The 21,183-nt window shown below is 40.5% G+C and overlaps 1 protein-coding gene across 1 annotated transcript in view; it reads left to right on the top strand.

Moving 5' to 3' along the window:
• Positions 1-21,183, top strand: part of LOC111141470 (serine/threonine kinase 4) — a 94,400-nt gene that overhangs the window by 48,207 nt on the left and 25,010 nt on the right. Inside the window, exon 10 of the mRNA XM_022494048.1 lies at positions 3,047-3,204. Within this exon, the coding sequence (XP_022349756.1) occupies positions 3,047-3,204 (158 nt within the window). The remainder of the gene's footprint in view (positions 1-3,046; positions 3,205-21,183) is intronic.

The following is a 21,183-nucleotide window of genomic DNA, read 5'->3' as shown; positions in this document are numbered from 1 at the left end:
ACCCAGATTCTTTGCACATTCCCCTGTTTCATACTTTGATGTTCAGCTTTTGCCACATCCCCTTTGTAGAGCCTGTACTATTTTGCATGCCACTTCTGCAATGGATGAGTGTGCCTGTGTCCCCCTAGCCTTCCCAGCAGGTCAGCTGTTGTCAGGCTTTTCAGTGTCCTTTTGAAGTGTAAGAAATCACATCTCTAAATAATTTTGATTTGGGTTTCTCTTACTGTGTGTGACCCTAAGCATTTTGTTTCATGTGTAAGGACTAATTGGATTACTTTGTATATATACAGTTGAACAACAAGAGTTTGAACTCTATGGGTCCACTTATGCAGTTTTTTTTTTTTTATAAATACAATATAGTACTGTAAATGTATTTTCTTTTCCTTATGATTTTCTTAATAACTTTTTCTTTAGCTTCCTTTGTTATAAAAATACAGTGTGTAACACTTAAAACACACAGAATGTAAGCTCATCGACAGTTGGTGTTCTCAGTAAGGCTTCAGTCAACAGTAGGCCATTAGTAGTTAAGTTTTGGGGGAGTCAGAAGGTATACATGATTTTCAACTGCGTGGGGGTAGGTGCCCTAACCCCTGCTTTGTTCAAAAGTCAACTTTGTTCAAAAGCCCACTTTTCTACCTTGTTTGGTCTTCTTTTGGTAGATTTTTAGGAATTGTGTGTGTGTGGGAACTTATCTGCCTAATACCAAGAACTCTCAAATTTTTTTAAAGAAGATTCTTTTAAAAAAAAAATATGGTACTTGTTGCAAATATTTTCATCCAGTTCGCCAGTTGTCTTTTGTCTTGGCTTGTGTGGGTGCTTACTCATTTTTAAAAATGTATGGTGTTTTCTTCACACAAAAGGTTTTTATTTATCCATTTTTCATTGCATCTGGGTTTCTGTCATAGTCAGAAACCACACCCAGGTTTCAAGTGCATCCACACAAGTTTTCTTGCAGTGTTTATGGTTCCTGTTCTTAAAATCAGAGCCTTTACCCATGTAGAGTTTTTCTGGTTTAGGGTGTGAGGTGTGGACCTAATTCAGTCTTTTTCTAACTAACTAGCTTTTGGAAAGCCATTTGGGCTCTCTGTTTTGTTTTAGGACTTTCTGTTCTGTTTGGCCGGTTGGCCTGTCTAGCGGGAGATTCCATCCGAAAGAGCATTGTGTGCTGTCTGCAGCGGGGAGTCGGCACACCGCTTCCGTTGTGTGCTTCCAGGAGGCTCACTAGGTACTCTCGCTGTGATGCAGGCCTGTGTGTAGGCTTGCTGCAGGGTTGGTTCTGGGCCCAGAGGAGGGGACCGAACAAAAGGAGGGACCGAACAAAAGGACTGGACAGTAAATCCAAAACACCTTCACTTGGACAAGTTTTATTTTGGTGTGGTTCCTTCAGAATTAGATTATGAAATAATACCTTAAATTTAACTTAAAAACAAATGAGCATGGGCACCTGGGTGGCTCAGTGGGTTAAAACCTCTGCCTTCAGCTCAGGTCATGATTCCAGGGTCCTGGGATCGAGCCCCGAATTGGGCTCTCTGCTCAGCAGGGAGCCTGCTTCCTCCTCTCTCTCTCTGCCTGCCTCTCTGCCTACTTGTGATCTCTCTGTCAAATAAATAAGTAAAATCTTTAAAAAAATAAAAGAGCATGAAAAGCACTTAATATTATTGGACCTAGAACAAATAAAACAATACACATTCAGCCATATTCATTGGCTGGTCTTAGTAAACATTATGTTTCATCACTAGTAAGTGAGGAGGCAATAGTGAAGTAGGCTTTTTGCAGCATTTGGAAGTGGGCAAGTCTGGGATTGGCTGCTCTTGAACTTGGCAGTGGTCAAAGTGAGATGACAAATGTCTGAGAGGCATTCAGGGTGCCGGCTTGAAGCTGGACTGGGCAGACGTCGGGAGATAAGAGTGCACGGAACAAGGATGTCTGGAGAGAAGCCCATGCTGGCCTTTATCTTCTAGCCCCCTCCCCATCCACTTCTTAGAGCTCTGCACCTTTTTGGTCTTTTTTCCTGGTTACTGGGGAAAAGGGCAGTATAAACCAACATGTTCATGGAAAGCCCTGGAAAAAACTTCCATACTTTCTAGTATTAGGATACTAATCAGAAGCAGAACTTCTGTGAAGTAGGTACGTTCAGCTAGCTAGGCTGTTAAGGCGTGCCAGGTAAAATTATTCTTTTCGCCACCAGTTACCAACCAGTAACTGCTGTATTCTGCTCCGTTTTCCAGCTGCTGCTAAGAACTGCTGATCCTTTCCTCAGGGAGGTTTGGGGCCCAACCTAAGCACCCCTTACCAGTCTTCCCTGACCACCCCAGCTTATAAGATCTCCCCGTGAGATCTTGAGATCCACTGTGAGAGACAAATCCTGTTAACATTTTGGTATATTTTCCTCCACTCTTTTTTCTCCTATGTATATGATTTTTCAGAGTTGAGATTATACTCTGTATATAATACTGTATCCTATCTTCAACTTCTAACCTTATTTAAGTCATTTGTAAATAGGGTTTTAAAAGTTACATAATATGTCCTGGAGTGGATGCAGTATGATTTACTTATATTTGCTTTTTTATGCAAATATTAGTCTAATTGGATCATGGGAATATCCAAGGCAAGTCACCCTACTGTATTATTCCCCTTCCCTACTCCGTTAGCTATGGAAAATGTTGTGTCTGTAGATGATAAGTCCATATCTTTGCTCGCTTCTCTGTTTTCAGTCTAAATATCATAGGAACTTTTTGCTCGAGGAGACCCACAAAGTACTATTTGCAGCTTACTCAGAGCTGTTACATCACCCAAATCTCTCCACCCAGAAAAAGGGGGCATTTGCATTTTAGGGGCCCATAAATCCTCTGAAATTCCACAAGAAGCATTTGGAGTGAGCATTTATGCATTTCCCCGCGGTTTTCACTAGATTCTCATAGGCGTGCTTATCCAACAAAAAGCCACCGACACAGAGACTAAAGCCCATCTGGAGACAGACGTATTTATTAAACTTCTCTGAAATCAATGATACCATTTTTCACCTTTTACTGTTCTTGGTTTTCAGGAAGGGATGAGACCATGCAGCCTGCCAGACCATCTTTCCTTGAATACTTTGAACAAAAAGAAAAGGAAAATCAGATCAACAGCTTCGGCCAGAGTGTACCTGGTCCCCTGAGGAACTCCTCTGACTGGAAAGTGCCACAGGACGGAGACTATGAATTTGTAAGTAGTGCTGGAAGTGGACAGTGGTGTCTGCTGGGGAGGGTTATTTGCCGCATCGCACACCCACTTCTGTCACTTCACCGAAAGGGTCAGAGCATCTTCTAATGCAGTGCAGGCCCCTGGCCATGCTGGCAGCAGCCCCTGGCCTGAGGGCGTCATGAGTTTGAGATGACATTTTGACGGACACTTGAGCACTTCTGGAGCTCCTGATTGGTGGCAACTTCTTTGCTTTAAAAATCCTTTATTCACTTGCCATTTTTCTTTTTGTTGAGATTGGGATTGCTATTGGTCAAAGAAATACTCATCGAGTGTGTACACACCGTCTTTCATCATTTATTTGGGATTGTGACTTTCTATTTAAGAGTTAGACCGGAGGGCAATTCATGCTGGTTTGTAGCGTTTTGGCTGTTCTGGTAATCATTTTCCTAATTTTAGGGTCTCTGAGAGGATTACTCTGAATTTTGCCTGAGGATGAATATTAAATTGTTCCACAGTTTCTTATGAAAAACTGGATGTGTTTTTCCTTTCTTTGCAGTGGAACATTCTCCCTCAACCACAGCCACTTGTTAGTGTTCACAGAGATTTAATGAGTAGAGGCAATAAAAAATGGGGGGAAAAGTAAGCTAAGGAGTCTGCATTCCTTTTCTGAATATTTTTGGAAAAGAATCTTTAGGGTTTTTTAACTTTTATACTCTTAAGTTCTGTCATGGTTCTGTTGTTGTTTATAAAAGAACTCAGATTGGGCATCATCACCGGATTCTCGGAGGCCTTTCTAGGCCTGGCTTTCCATTCTCCTACTGCCTGGCCTCAAGGTCATGACGTCCTCCTTCCATAACATAATGTCTAGTGTCGTCCAGGAGCAGGAATGCCATCAGCTAGCTGATACTGCTAGCGATGGAGAGCGTTTGAGGACCAGAGTAAGTCACCTGAGGCTGGGATACTGATGGTCACTGAAGCCACGGCAGAGCCCAGCTTCATTTGCTTTACCATGTGTGCCTTCATTTACTTGTTCCGCATCATCCGTAACTGTCAACTCTTTGTTGATTCCGTTATTAGTCGAGTCGTGAGATTTGAATCATCTTTGCTGTTCTCTGTTGCCCACATAGTTATCTTCGGCATATTTGTAAGGACTTATTTACTCAGTTTAGTGAGTCTCTAGGCAAAGATGAAATAACTTCTGGAAAGCAGATACCGTGATACCATCATTGTGACAGAAAGCCTCAGAATCCTCAAATCTGTATTCCTAGGTATAGTTTCCTTTTTTTCTCTCTCTGTCTTTTAATATTATAGTAGTTAGAGATCCTGAAAGTCCAGCCATTCTAATCATTGCTTTCAGATCCGTAGTCCCAGTGTTTAAAGACTCACTTCTCTCTGCTGTAGTTTTCCCGACTAGGATCACTGGCAGAACTTGTTTCTGCGTGCAAGTGCTTGTGCAGAGGGGCTTTGGTGGGTCTTTCGAGAGCATAGCATGCTTTCCATTCTGGAAGGCGGCGACTGCTAGAGGGAGTGGCCATGAGCACCAGGAGTGGGTGAGCACATTGCCCAGCCTGGGTGACGCCTGGCCGGTGTGAGAGGAGGTCCTGAGGGCACCCTGTACACCAGCGCTTACAAACTGGCAGCATCCAGCCTACAGGCCTTCTTGTGTGCTCTATGCAGGGCTCCCAAATCTTTCAGTACCTGCCTGTATATAAAAATTGAGAGCTTTTAAATAAAATGTTGGCTCTCTGGCTCATTTTGTAAACTTGGAAGACCTGCCCATAATAAACCTGCATGGTTGGAGGATCGTTGTCTGTTGCTGAGCAGGAGCTGCCCTCCTTAGGTCCGGTTCTTCTTGATGTCTGGCCTACTTCATTTGTATTAACTGGCCTGTCCGGCATTTAGGGGCATTCGACACTGGGATTCTTGCTGTAAACCCTCTGGCTATGTATATATCCACATTGGGCCTGAACCAACTCCATCCTCCCATATAAAATTTTATTCTGTTTTTACTGTCAAAATTTCAACAGAATTAATTTATAATTTCTCTTTTAAGAAAATCGCAAACTAAGCAGTGAAAGAAAGTTTAGGTGGGGTGTACCTGAGCTGTTATTCCAAAAAATACCAAAGATCAAGTGAAAATTATTTTATTCTAAGATTTTATTTATTTATTTGAGACAGAGAGAAAGAGAGAGAGAGAGAGCATGCTTAAGCATGCCCAAACGGGGTAGGGGGAGGGTCAGAGGGAGAGGGAGAAGCAGACTCCCTGCTGAGCAGAAGACCCAATGTGGAGCTCCATGCCAGGACCCTGGGATTGTGACCTGAGCCAAAGGCAGACGCTTAACCAACTGAGCTGCTCAGGAGCCCCTGAAATGGATTTTTAATGCCATGGTATTCTTGCTAGATAGCACTTACCTTAACCTGAAATTAAGCATTTGAAATAACAGCTGCAGACAGTTTCTTTCTTTTTATTTTTTTAAAGATTTTTTTTTTTATTTATTTGACAGACAGAGATCGTAAGTAGGCAGAGAGGCAGGCAGAGAGAGGAGGAAGCAGGCTCCCCGCTGAGCAGAGAGCCCGATGTGGGGCTCCATCCCAGGACCCTGGGATCATGACCTGAGCTGAAGGCAGAGGCTTTAACCCACTGAGCCACCCAGGCACCCCTGCAGACAGTTTCTTAAAGTGTCATCCCCAGACCAGCAGTGTCAGCATCACCTGGAAACTTGTTAGAAATGCAGACTCTCAGGCCCACCCCAGACTCAACTGCATCAGAGTCTCTGAGGTCAGCACTGAGTAATCTGTGTGTTCTAACCTACCTTATATGTGATTCTACCTTGCTAAATTCTGGTCTAAGTGGTTTTTAGAGTGTAGTATATTTTTATATAAGTTTCTTCTTTCTTTACTAGTAGGAACTATAGAAACTCAGAGATAAGGACGTATTCGTGTTTAATAGCATTGCATGGTTTTTTAGTTTCCTTTTACCTCTCCCTTTGCGTCTTCTGTACTCCTGTGGAAGGCATCAAAGAAAAATAAAATAAGGAAAATGTCCTTTTGTAAGTGACATTTGGCAAAGAAAGAGCCAAACTGTTGAATGAAGAAAGTATTCTGAATAATTTCACCTAGTTTGTAGAAGGTTGTGTGTCAAATTGGCCAACACATCTCCCCCAGGAATCTCTTAGAGACTCTCTGATTTCCCAATAGGCATTTAACAGTATTTAGTTATGAAATGTAATACATTTAACAGATTTTAATTATGAAAAAGATTTTCTTCCTATGAAGGCAATTGCTATTTTGAAATGAACTTTTTGCCCAAAATGGCAAATAGGAAGTAATTTCGTCAGGAATGGTAGAATTCAATACTGACAAAAACCTTCATATTTTCATCTGAAATTGAGTACTTCTGCATTTTTGAAATTGAATTACTTTATTTGCCATGTTGGAAAAGCAAAGGTTTCCTTTAACGTTTAATATGTATTGTGATAAAAGTATAAATGTGTGAAAATGCAGTATTCGCTAAAGTTGGTATCTGATAGTCTATAAACAGATTGCACGTAGTGAATTCTAGGAGAGTTCAGAGCCTCCCACTTTGTCACTCCTAAAGCCACAAAAGGCTGTAAACTTAAATCCAGTTTGGCTCATGAACCCTCCAGAAACACACTGTAATCTTTCAATCTAAGGTGGTGGAGTGCCAGGATGGGGGAGAGTTGGTGGGGGGAGTTAGTGGGGGGTGGGGGTGGGGGTGGGGTGTTGAATGGAAGAGATGCGGCTGCCCTGCCCATGAGCTTATGGGGCGTGGGGTGGGGGGTTGGGTGGAGGTGAGGGAAACAGACTTTAGGTCAGGTAGTTTATGTGCTCAGGTAATAATGCTATATAAAGAAAAAAAGAGCCACAGTAAAGAGATAATATGAGATAGTATGCCTTTCAGCATGAGGAGACATTCAGCTAAGACTTGAATGAAGAGGGGCGGCATGTACAAAGGCCCCCAAGCAGGATGTGGTGGGCGTGGCTGGAGCAGAATGACCCTGAGGACAGCAGCACTAATGTAAACACTTCAGTGATCACAGTACCTGTGAGCAAATTAAAATCCCCTTGAGGGGTGCCTGGGTGGTTCAGTCGGTTGATCGTCCGCCTTCAGCTCAGGTCATGATCCTAGGGTCCTGGCATGGAGCCCCACGTCAGGCTTCAAGCAAGGAGCCTGCTTCTCCTTCTCCCTCCTCGTGTGTGCGCTGTCTCTCTCAAATAAATAAATAAAATCTTTTTTAAAAGATCACCCTGATACCAAAATTACAGTCAAAATCCAGCTAAATCTTGTTTATAAGAGATATAACTAAAATAAAATATCACTGAAAAGTTTAAAATAGAAGATGGGAGAAATGCACACTGGGAAAAATCCTCCCTAAAAGGAAGTAGGTGAAACAATATTAATATCCAATAAAATTGAATCCAAAACAAAGGACTATTACATGGGGAAAGATACATTTTATATTGCTGGAAGGGGTACTTGACTGGAAGACCTAAGTTGTGAACTTCTGTAAGCATGTGGACTTCTCCCAAACTGCAAGAAATAAAAGCAGTAAAGAGAAAACGGCAGTCATAGATGAAGGCTTGGTGTTCTCTCAAAAATGGACATTTCAGTTAGATTTAAAAAGAAAGTTACCACAATTAACAAGATTGATAAAACAGAAAATAGAAACATTTTTCAAGTATCCATGACACTTTTAAAACATATATGGAATATTTGCAAAATCTGACTATGTTTTAGAATGCTCAGAAAGAAGTCTCATACAGAAATCACATAGGCCACATTCACTGACTATCACACAAGAGAAGTAGAAATTAATAATAAAGTGGCTAAAACCACTTTGTTCCACTTGGAAGTGTAAGAGTATGTCTCCAAGTATTTGTTCACAAGATAAAATAGAAATTGTAAACTATTTAGAAATGAATTACAAGTACCCCACAGAATTCAGATTTCTGTAAATTAAACTTAGGGGATGCAGCAACAGTGGTACTCAGAGGAAGAGTTATAGCCTTAAATGTATTTTCTTTTTAGGATGCAAGAAAGATTGTAGATGAGACACAATAGGATAAAGATAAACACAGAATTCAGTGAATTAGAAAACAAACAACAAAGTTGATGAGTAAAACTAAACATTGCTTCTTGGAAAGGAACCTGACTTTTGGCAGAGTTGATCAAGTTGAAGAGAAAGTCCGAAAAAACTGAAGGGCAAAGGGGAGGGAGTGTTACTAAAGATAGAGGAATGTTTGAGCCGTAAGAGAATATTATTATTTATGATTTGACATCCCTATGCATCTATGCTTGAAAACCTAGATACATAGATATCGAAACATTATGCCATTGTTACTTCCTATATGGAAATGTAAAGTATCCAAGATGTTTTTGAACAAAAACAGTGAGGTTGGACATACACCACCAGATGTCAAAGTGTACAAAACCACAACACTGAAAACACAGATAATTGGCACAAGGATAGAACACAGATTAGTGGTATAGAGAACAGTCAAGAAACATACTTGTGTATATATAGGAACCTGTGTAGTAACAATAAAATGCAAAGTAATGCAAACTCTGAATATCATTTCTGTAAATTTTTTAATAACCACAAAACACACTACATATTTCTGTATATATGTACACATGCAACTGCAGAGATAAAACACAGCATATGAAATTATTTGATGAGTCATTACCTTTGAGGAGAACTTCAGTTTTAACTTTATACAGTGAGAATATATTACTTGCTTAAAAATTTTTAAAAAGCACAATGAGATGTGTTAAAAGTTCTACACAGATTTTCTTGGTTTTTGTCTAAATAGAGTTAGCCAGAGCTTCTGCAGAGCTAGATGATCTAGTACTTTTCAATCTTAATAACTTTGCAAGTATAATTGATTATTAGCTCTTGGGGTATATTAGCTTTCAGAGTAAGTTTCCTGTTTATTCAAATGAAGTTATTTCCAGATTTCTTATGACTCATTCTGTAAACAGAATTGATAGCAGCTGGCCCCCACAGGAGCTCAGTCCATTCATTGAAGTCCTCATGTATACTTTGTGTCAACAGGCAAGATTGCAAGATCCTTGACAGCCAGGACTTGACTTAACTCATCTTTGTATTCCTAACACCTAGCAGTTGCCTGGCTTAAAGTTAGCACACTATTTTTGATTAAACGCTGACCTAGTCTCTGAATTAATTCAATAAATAGTCACTACCCTGAGATAGTTGGTAGTGTGGCAGAAAAGACAGATAATCGAATAACTTTGATACATTTTGCTAATAATAGTTTACATTTATTGAGAATTTATGATACTAATACTGGCCATTGGACTAAGTCCTTTATATGTATTAGCTCAGTCCTTATAACCATCCCAGAAGGCAGGTAATATTGTTGCCATTTTACAGATAAGCAAACTGGGGCTCAAAGGGAGAAGGTAATGGACTACAGTTGCGCAGATAGGAAGTGGCACAATTGGGTCTTCCTTTTTTTAAAAATTATGTTAGTCACCGTACAGTACATCATTAGTTTTTGATGTAGTGTTCCATGATTCATTGTTTGCGTATAACACCCAGTGCTCCATGCAGTACGTACCCTTCTTAATAACCACCACCAGGGTCACCCGTCCCCCCACCCCTGTCCCCGCTAAAACCCTCAATTTGTTTCTCAGAGTCCACAGTGTCTCATGGTTCATCTCCCCCTCCGATTCCCTCCCGCCTTCATTTTTCCCTTCTTTCTCCTAATGTCCTCCATGCTATTCCTTATGTTCCACAAATAAGTGAAACCATATGATAATTGACTTTCTCTCCTTGACTTATTTCACTCAGCATCATCTCCTCCAGTCCCATCCATGTTGGTGTAAAAGTTGGGTATTCATCCTTTCTGATGGCTGGGTAATATTCCATTGTGTAGATGGACCACATCTTCTTTATCTATTTGTCTGTTGAAGCCCATCCTCTTAACCACCTTCTCTAGGCTATTGTGGTCAATTCTCTTAATAAAGTGCATATAAAAATTGCTGTAGGAGCCCAGAAGAGGGAGCAAGAACCCCAGCAGGAACCCCAGGGAAGGAAAGCATCAGGAAGTCTCATTTGAAATGTGTTTTTGAAAGACAATAGGAATTCCTGAGCTAGAGGAGGGAGAGGGCCTTAGACTGGGCAGTGTGTGTGTGGAGGCCTTGAGGAATGTGGGATACCAGGAAGTACAGAGAGATTGTATTTCAGGCCCAGAGGGTGGGGGTGTGTGAGCAGAGAGGCGTGGACTGAAGGCCAGCTCTTCGATGAAGGAAATCATGCCGACTGTGCCCTTTTCTTTTGGAAAGTATTTAGTACTCTTTTAGATTTTTTTCTGAGTGTATCAGAGAAATTAAAAATAGATTCCTAATGCAGCCCAAAGAGCTAAGCATTAATACCTCTCTGAAGTTGTGTGATAATGGGCCCATAAGAATATAAAACCATTGAACTGTCAATTCAAAATTAATATGGTAAAAGTAACAGAACCTGAACGAGATTGATTGTCTGGATTCCCCGGGTAGTTAAAGCCATTCACATGGCTCTTTGTGGGAGGGGAGGATGAATTTTAGCCCAGAGGTTTCCCTTGGAGGGTGACAACAGCTTATGATTTCATGAAACTTCATCCTAACCCTTCTTTCCTAGATCAGAGCTCCAAATATGATTGTGGAATAGAGATTTCTGTGGGTTTTTATAAAGAAGCTTTATGAAGCTGTCAGGACATAGTCGATCGCTCATTGTTTAAGAAGTTGTACTTTTTGCTTTGGGTTATACACTTTAGAAATTAGAGATTTGGTGGGAGGTGGGAATTACTATTACTATATTTGTGGTTTAAAATCGTGATCAGGGGCGCCTGGGTGGCTCAGCGGGTTAAGCCTCTGCCTTCGGCTCAGGTCATTATCTCAGGGTCCTGGGATCAAGCCCCGAGTGGGACTGTCTGCTCAGCAGGGAGCCTGCTTCCTCCTCTCTCTCTGCTTGCCTCTCTGCCTCGTGATCTCTGTCTGTCAAATAAATGAATGAAAATCTTAAAAAAAAGAAAAAAGAAAAAAAATTCGTGATCAGTATGGTGCCAAAGATGCTTTATTTACTCCTGTTTAAATGAATGGATCTTGATGTTTTCTGGGAACTGCAAACTTTATTTGCCATTTTATAGAAACAAAAGGACTCCCCAAATACTTTGTCTTTGAATTTATTGTCCATTTGCTTTGAAAAGTGTTTTAAAAGACTAGTGCACATCCTTAAATTTCCCAGCCTCCATTGACAGGATAAAACCTCAGTGTCTAAAAGTTTGAACTTTATCATTGGCAACAAACACTCTGTTGTTTCTCTTGATGACAGTCCTCACTTTGCTCATTGTTGAGAAAATGGCTTCCAGGCACCCAAGTCCGAAAAACCAATTTGTCATTCTTTCAAGTAAACATGGTTCATGAGGAAAGCAGCTAGTTTAGACCACGGCTTATTTGCACTAGCACTTTTTTTTTTTTTTTTTTTTTTTTATAAACATATATTTTTATCCCCACGGGTACAGGTCTGTGAATCGCCCGGTTTACACACTTCACAGCACTCACCATAGCACATACCCTCCCCAATGTCCATAACCCCACTCCCCCCTCCCAACCCCCCTCCCCCCATCAACCCTCAGTTTGTTTTGTGAGATTAAGAGTCACTTATGGTTTGTCTCCCTCCCAATCCCATCTTGTTTCATTTACTCTTCTCCTACCCCCTTAACCCCCCATGTTGCATCTCCTCTCCCTCATATCAGGGAGATCATATGATAGTTGTCTTTCTCCGATTGACTTATTTCGCCAAGCATGATACCCTCTAGTTCCATTCACATCGTTGCAAATGGCAAGATTTCATTTCTTTTGATGGCTTGCACTAGCACTTTGCTTCAAGATGACCGTCAGAGTCCAGTGCAAACTTCCCATTTCATCATGGATAATATTAAAAAGACATACATATACTCAAAGGTTGAACTTAAATAAAATTGATACTTTTTCTCCTTAGCCAGGGACATTGTTTTTTGGTCGGTTGGTTGGTGGTTGGTTTTTCAGCTGGAGCCTGTGGTCCTGAAGAATCTAATAGCTGTTAGGGCCCTTTGGTCCCACTTGATTCCTACAGAGCGACTGGCAGTTTCACTCCCTGTTGCCTTTGTATCATCAGTGCAAATGCCAACACAGTAGAAAAAGCAAATACTATCTCAATATTCGTAGGAAAATAGTTGGATCTCATAGTTCCTTAAGAGGGTGCGCAGGTCTTCCCGGGGTCTGCAGTCTACTCTCAGAGAACTGCTGATCTAGAACGTTGCTCAGACTAAACTCAGTTCCTTTTGGCAAGGATAGTTCATGGATGGCATGTGTACTTCCATCAGGAGGTTCAGAATATACCTGGATATCTGCTCATCTCTGTTTTTCTCTTGTATCAGCCACGGAGGGCCATTGCCTGGATGCATTATTTCATCTGTGGTTGCAAAGTGGTGACATTTGATCATTCCTTTGCCATTTGCCAACTGAAATATTTCTGTAGTGAAGTGCATCATTAATTATGTAATCTCAGCTATAATTTATATAGGAAAAATAACAAAATGGATTTAAAATATTTGGTGTGTTTCAATCCTTGAAGCTATTATTTTTTTATGTTTAAATTCTTCCATCTTGATGTGATCCCAGGAGTTTGTTCTTTAAAAAAAAAAACAAAAAACAAAAAAAAATCCGGTTTAACGATGTCTGTACCCCCGTAGTTTTTCTCATGGCTTCCTTTCTTTCTAGTATGATGAAGCTCATAGCCACAGTTTTTATGTTTTATTGAGACATTATGAGCAGAGAACATATGTTAAATTGAAGATGTACAGCATGGTGATTTGATACACATATGTATATATTGTGAAATGATTACCACAATCAGTTTAGTTAATACTCTTATCCCTGCATGTAATTACCTTCGTTTGTGTGTGTGTTGATAAGTTTTAAGATCTATTCCCTTAACAGCTTTCAAGTATGTGAAACAGTATTGTTAATTATAGTCACCATGTCATACATACATACATAGATCACCAGAACTTACTCATCTTATTATTGGAAGCTTTGCACCCTTTGACCAACATCTTTCCTTTTCCCCTCCCATGCAGCCCCTAGCAACCACCATTCTACCCTTTTTCTTTTTTTTTTTTTCAAGTTCTTGGAAGCAGCCATTTTTTGAGGGATATTTATGCTTCCTTTTAGTAGGAAATGGTATTTAGAGACCAGAGTCTGGGTACAAGGTGTGCTCATTGCAGTTAGGTCATTTTTTTTCTAGGCCTTTTCAGTGGATAAAACCAGAAAGTATGTTTATTACAAACTCATGAGTTCTTATGCTGTTTCTAGTATAGGTTCCATACCACAGGGCTTGCACTTATGACCACACTGATCCTACATCTGTAACTCATTCCCTCATGCTAAACATCTCACTTCCCAGCAGCAAGAGCATAACTGTTTATCTGCTTTATGTCCCACAATACACAAGCTGTCCCCAGAATCACAATACCAACAGTTCCACCAACAATAATCACTGAAAACAATTTAACATTTGTATTGCAGTTCTCTTTGTCCTTGGGCCATATCCCAGCTGAGATGCAGTCAAATCACTATATGTTAAAGTCACCTGCAATAATTTCTGTCTACGCCGTTATGCTACAGACACAATAGGCAGATAGATTTGTTGTTTTGTTTTCTATTTTTAAATATTGCTTTTTATTGCTTCAGTTTGTAATTATATAAACTATTCAGTTCCAACGGTAAATCTACAAAACAGACTTATTTGCACTTAGCTTCCATCCCTAAACCTTCTACTATTTCCTCCCTTTTTTGTTGTTACATTTTGATTATATATATTTACAAATACATGTATATTTACTCCCATTCTTAGATAAGCAGTTTACACAGTTTCACCTACCTTTCTGATTTCAGTTAACTATATAACCTAGAAATTACTCCATAGCATTGTATAGAGATAGTTCTCATTCCTTTTTTTCTGATGCTTATATTCTGTTGTATGGGTGAACGATAGTTTATTCAGCCAGTCCTCTGTCAATAGACATTTACATTGTTTGCAGGAATTTTAAAGTTGATCACTTCATAAACCTATTCATAAGCAGAGAATTAAACTTATTCTAATAGATGTCACTTTTGTAAGGTCATGCTTTAGCCTTTCAATGTTAAGAAGCAAGTCACATACTTTGAGCCTTTTTTATAGCTTTTTTTTGTACTTAATGTTTTTGTTTGTTTGTTTTCTGTTTTATTAGTAACAAGCAGATTTCTTCAGAGGTGTCTCTCTGCCACAGTCTGGTGCTGTTTATATAAACTAATTAGGCTGTAATATAGATATAACCCCTGTATAACGGAAGGTGAGTAATCGGTCTCCTGGCAAGCATTATTAGATGCCGGAGGTATCAGAATGTTCCTGGGTTGGTATTGACAACTGAAGAGGTTCCTGGAGGACTGGATTTCCTAATCGCTGTAATCGGAACCTGAAATTTCTTAAGTATCAATCTCATTACAACCAAAGCTAGGTTTGGTTTAGTTCCTTTAATTTTGCTAAAAATTTGAAGTTAGAAAAGAAAAAGTTTAGTATTATTTATTCTTCATCAGTTAGAAGGTTTCAAAGACTTTTTAAGTGTATTTTTAGTGTATTTTGATGTATTATAATGTATTTTTAATGTAAATTAGTTATAAGTCTAGAAAGCAAGAGCTTGAAGTTCTTAGCCAAGGGAATTGTAAATTATTTTTCTTACTGCTGACTCCACACCTATGACTTTGAAATTGTGATCTCATTCACCAAATGCATCTTTGTTCACTCTTCTTCCTTTGAGCTTCAGAGATACTTTCCCAGTCTTCCTTCTCAGCTTCCTCTCCCATTTTGTTCTGACATGGACTCTTGACGCTTCAGTAATCTGTATTCCTGGGACATGCAGTGTTGAGACAAGGAGATTTATGCCAGTTTTCTCACCCTCATCTGAAAAAGGATCCCTTTTAGAATTCTGAAAGCAGTATTTGCTCATACAGCCTCATGCCTTTAGAGGAAAAACCATGATGTGGAATTTTTTCATTACCTGAGATATATTCCTTGTATCAGTCCCTCTCCCGACATGAGCACATTTACTTAAAAATCCCGATGCTCCGCCACTCAGATGAAACAGAACAGAATCCAGCATCTTTTGTCTTTGATGACATGTTTACCCCCAGTAGCACTAACTCTGAATGGGAGGTGTGTCTCCCTTCCTTTCTCCTCTTCCTGTCGGCATTCAGCGCTGTTGTGACTGAGATTTTGAGGTGACGATGTAGGGAACAATAGGTGTGGAGAAGAGTATTCAGACAGGAAGAACGGCGGGTGGTAATTTATTGACATGCTACTGAGAAAGACACAGCTCATTGGGTGTTTTGGTCATTCTGTACATCCTAGTTTTTAGACCAGAAAATATTATAATTCACACTTGTTCGGAAGGTCTCACAGGGTTGCATTGGGTCCATTTGTAGGAATGTCTGTGGTGCCCATGTGTACCTGTACCTAAGTGACCTCTGTTTTGGCTGAGGCAGTACGGCTGGTACGTAACACCTCCACGGTCAACCTTTACAGTTACAGTCGTGATAGCAGCACTTTACTGGGTGTCATTGTGGGCTAGTTTCTTTTCCTCTCTGTGCCTCAGTTTCCTTGTCTGCCACATGGAGGTATTGCTAGCCCCTGTCGGATGGATTTGGTATGTGCAGGAGAATTAAGTGTGGGAGTGCATATAAAGTGCCTTCGACATAAAGCTCGTGATGGACGTGAACTTCCGCCTCCTTCCCTCCCCTCCCCCGCCTTTCCTGAAACATTGCCCTTGGAGTAAACTGCAGTAAACCCCTTTCCCTCGTGATTTGACACCGACTTCCATGTATTTATTTATATTTTTAAAATTTTATTTTAGTTTTTCCGCGTTCCAAGATTAATTGTTTATGCATCACACCTAGTGTTCCATGCAATACATGCCCTCCACAGTACCTACCACCAGGCTTACCCATCCACCACCCCGCAAAACCCTCAGTTTGTTTCTCAAAGTCCACAGTCTCTCATGGTTCATCTCCCCCTCCAACATCCCCCAACTTACTTTTCCTTTCCTTCTCCCAATGTCCTCCGTGTTATTCCTTATGCTCCACAATTAAGTGAAACCGTATGATAATTGACTCTCTCTGCTTGACTTATTTCACTCAGCATAATCTCTTCCAGTCCCGTCCATGTTGCTACAAAAGTTGGGTATTCATCCTTTCTGATGGAGGCATAGTACTCCATAGTATATATGGGCCATATCTTCTTTATCCATTCGTCCATTGAAGGGCATCTTGGTTATTTCCACAGTTTGGCAGCTGTGGCCGTTGCTGCTATAAGGGGGTACAGATGGCCCTTCTTTTCACTACTTTCACTACATCTGTATCTTTGGGGTAATTACCCAGTAGTGCAATTGCAGGGTCATAGGGAAGCTCTATTTTTGATTTCTTAAGGAATCTCCACACTGTTTTCCAAAGTGGCTGTGCCAACTTGCATTCCCACCAATTACTGTCTTAATTTTGGCCATTCTAACTGGTGTAAGGTGGTATCTCAATGTGGTGGTTTTTTTTTTTTTTAAGATTTTATTTATTTATTTGACAGAGAGGGAGAGAGAGAGATCACAAGTAGACAGAGAGGCAGGCAGAGGGAGAGGGAGAAGTAGGCTCCCTACTGGGCAGAGAGCCTGATGTGGGGCTCAATCCCAGGACCCTGAGACCATGACCTGAGCCGAAGGCAGAGGCTTAACTCACTAAGCCACCCAGGCGCCCTCAATGTGGTTTTGATTTGAATCTCCCTGATGGCTAATGATGATGAACATTTTTTCATGTGTCTCTTAGCCATTTGTATGTCTTCATTGGAGAAGTGTCTGTTCATGTCTTCTGCCCATTTTTTGACATGATTATCTGTTTTTTGAGTGTTGAGTTTGAGGAGTTCTTTATAGATCTTGGATATCAGCCCTTTGTCTGTACTGTCATTGGCGAATATTTTCTCTCATTCCGTGGATTGCCTCTTTGTTTTGTTGACTATTTCCTTTGCTATGCAGAAGATTTTGATCTTGATAAAGTCCCAAAAGTTCATTTTCGCTTTTGTTTCCTTTGCCTTTGGAGACATGTCTTAAAAGAAGTTGCTGTGGCCGATGTCGAAAAGGTTATTGCCTATGTTCGGCTCTAGGATTTTGATAGATTCCTGCCTCACATTGACGTCTGTTATCCATTCCGACTTTATCTTTGTGTATGGTGTAAAAAAATGGTTGAATTTCATTCTTCTATATATAGCTAACTCTATGGTCAAATAATCTTAGACAAAGCAGGAAAAAATATCCAGTAGAAAAAAGACAGTCTCGGGCTCTCTGCTCAGCAGGGAGCCTGCTTCCCCCTCTCTCTCTGCCTGCCTCTCTGCCTACTTGTGATCTCTGTCTGTCATATAAATAAATAAAATCTTTAAAAAAAAAAAAAAGAAAGAAAAAAGTCTCTTCAATAAATGGTGCTGGGAAAACTGGACAGTTATGTATAGAAGAATAAAACTGACTTCCATTTAAAATCATAAATACATTCCCAGAGAAAGCAGGCTCCCAAAGAGATGGATGATGGAAGGCTGCCCTAACTCTGACCCGTTGGAAATGGATCGCCCACAGCGGTCAGGGCTATCGGTTTCAGAGCTTCCCAGAGCTTGCTGGCTTTCCCTTACCTCTCTAGTCCCCAAAGTTTTTCTTTGTACCCAACCCTCATTTCATAAATTGTTAACACACTGGTGGTGACTTCCCAATTTTGCCGCTCACAGTTTCTGTTGCAGCACACGTTTGCTGCCACTAGAGGCCACCCTCCAACTTCTCGAGCGCGGCACTCCCTCAGGGCGTGTGTGATAAAACTAGTTCATCCTGAAAGTTGGACGGTGTGTGAAGTGAGTCGAGTGGATGTTCACTCATTCCAGAAGATGGGTGGATGACTCTGGCCTCCTCTGGCACCATGAAAACTCTTCTGTTGAGTTTTCAGATTGGTGGTCTGGAAAAGCTTAAAACCACCTGTCCCGTTTTTCCCACAGAGCTAGGGGAGGATCAAATGAAATGTAGTTTGGAGTCGTTTGAACCAAGTTTATCTTTAGGACTGTGATAGAATTCTAGCAGAGAATTGTAAGACTGTTTATATGTTTGTTTTGTTTCAATATAATTCACATAATATTATTACTTATTTTATTAGTACTCCACTTTTTAGTTTGCTTTAGTAAAATATAGATAGATAGATGATAGATATCTTTGAACAGTAACAAATAATTCAAACATAGGAGAAGGCCAAGGGAATAGGTAAGCCCAGACTAATGGTTTGCTTTTGTTTGCTAATGTTATCATAACATCAATAATGTTGTCACCACATTGGGTCAGGGTAGCATTTATATAGTTACTATTTATATACTTAAGGGTAGTACATACATACTTTCCTCCTTATTTTGGTGATGCTTACTGTGTTCCTGTGAAGGAGGCAAGGTGAGTTTTCTTCTGCTTTTCATCCTTTGAGGATCTGAAGTCCAGAGATAGTAAAAGGCAGCTTTCCCACTTAATGCCAGAGTGAGGCAGAGAACCCCAATCCCCAGTTTCCTTCCTGTCTCTGTTAATCCCTGGGTGCTTTCCTTACATGGAAAAAAAACCAAAACAAGACAAACTATGACCTCCAGGTACATACTAGGTACTCAGTTAAAGTTACAAAGCTGTAAAGAATCATCTTTCAGATAATGTATTGGGGACTGTAGTCACGAGGAAGAATGGTTTCAGCTTTAGTTTGTATTACTGGAAATTTTGTGATATTAGAGGAGTATTTACAATTGACTCAGATGGGTTTTTTTTTTATGCTTATTCAGAACATACTATAGATTGACAAACTTTGCATTTCATTAATTATTTATGTAAATATTTTCCTCGTTGTAACGATTTAATTTTTACCTTCTTCTGCTGTCACTATTTACTTTGTAACTATGGGTTACACAGTCATTATGCTGTTGTTCAGGAAATGTCATGCTAACCAAAAAGGCATTATGATTTTCAGAACACTTTCAGTTTGACCACATATAACCTCTTTTTCACCTTTGCGAAAACAAAGGTGTCTTTTGTGGAGGAGTCGTGCTGGCCCTGGCAAACATTCGATCCTCTCTCCTAGGGTCATATCTCTGTCCCAGTGTGCCTGTCAGTCCCCACTTTCTCCTCTCTCAGACTCTGTCATCTATTCAATATTAGCTTTTCTGTAAATTTACTCTTCTTACCTTAGTGGTACATCTCGGATCTTTAGTCCTCTTCATGTTGATTGCTTATCATCTTGTCTTTTCCTCCTGCCCTCTTTATCATTATTTTTGCTGTTGTGACAGGAATACTTAACGTAAGATCTACCTTCTTGGCAAGTGTTTCGGTGTACGGTACAGGCACGATGTGTTTGAGTAGATCTCTTGTCATCTTGTCTATGTGAAGCTTTGTGCCCTTTGACTAATATCTCCTGTTTTGCCTTTGTCTTGTCATACTTTAAATTTTATTGGCAGGGACACTTGCTCTCTTCAGGTTGTAGAATTTGAGGAGAAGATGATGAAAGTAGCAGTTATTGAAGGCGTGCTGTGTGTGGTCAGGCCCTGTGAATGTTTTCCCCCCTTTGTCTCCCACAGAATCCTCGCGCAGTTGATTTTAGTCCCACACATTGGACAGTGGGACTCAGAGACTCTAGGTGAATAAGTGATGGTGTTAGGTTTCTTAAATCCAGATTTTCTGACAAGACCATTGTTTTTCTCAGCATAACGCAACTTATGTGAGCAGTGTTGTGCATGCACGGGTGGTAAGCATTTGTCTAATTCAGAGGCTCCGTATTTTCTTTCTCTTACGTGCCCAGCACTAGCCATGGCACACAGGTCCTCTCAACGTGTTCTTTGATTATGTTGTTTGAAACCATGTGTGTTATTTATTTATTTATTTATTATTTCCTAAAGATTTTATTTTTACTTATTTGACAGGCAGAGATCACAAGTAGGCAGAGAGGCAGGCAGAGAGAGAGAGAGAGAGTAGGGGAAGCAGGCTCGCCGCTGAGCAGAGAGCCCGATGTGGGGCTCGATCCCAGGACCCTGGGATCATGACCTGAGCCGAAGGCAGAGGCTCTAACCCACCGAGCCACCCAGGTGCCCCCCATGTGTGTTATTTAAAAAGCTTTCCAAATCTTTTCTTTTTTTCCTTTCTTTCTTTCTTTTTTTTTTTTTGGCAATAGCTATTCATCTATGTGTATGAGAACATGTTAATTAGCTTATAAATTGGATTGATGGGCAATTTCAATTTCTTGCCACTTCTTCAGTAAAATGTTGGTAGAAAACATTGGTAGGAGCTGCAGTGTTGGGAATCCCCTAGATCAGAGTTGGATAAAGCATGAAAGGCATTTAGCGAAGGGCCTGGCAGTCCTATTCTACTGTATTATTTATATGTTGGTTCTTCTCAGAGCAACAACTTCGATGTGGTTAAAGGGAGCCATGCATTGAGAATCAGATCTCAGCTCTGACAGTAACTAGCCTTGTGTCCTTAAGCGAGCCACCTAATCTTTCTGGGGCTCCTGTTTCTTCATCTACTAAATAAAGGTGAGATTGAAAGTCTTCAAGTGCCCTCAAACTCTCTTAGTCTTTGTTAATCTTTAAAATGGAGATAATGCACACCTGTTGTGGGGGTTATTTGAGCCTGAAAGAGAAAGCCTGTGTCAAGCATATAAAAGATGCTCAGCATATGCAGGGAGGGAGGTGCCCAGGGTGCCCTGGGGACTGAAGGGGGCAGAGGCGGCAGTGTGACACACTGTCCGAGAGCCAATAGACCTGGATTCAGGGCCGGCCGTGCTGTTCCTGAGCTACGTAACTCTAGGCAAGTCACTTAACCTAGAAGGAAGATACTCATCATATTTATGTCTGGGTTATTGGGAAG

Source organism: Enhydra lutris, unplaced genomic scaffold (assembly GCF_002288905.1).
Source record: "Enhydra lutris kenyoni isolate GAN:26980312 unplaced genomic scaffold, ASM228890v2 scaffoldscaffold6, whole genome shotgun sequence".
In the NCBI taxonomy this organism is placed as follows: Eukaryota; Metazoa; Chordata; class Mammalia; order Carnivora; family Mustelidae; genus Enhydra; species Enhydra lutris.
Note: the sequence above shows the minus strand (reverse complement) of the source record. Positions and strands in the feature narration are given on the sequence as shown.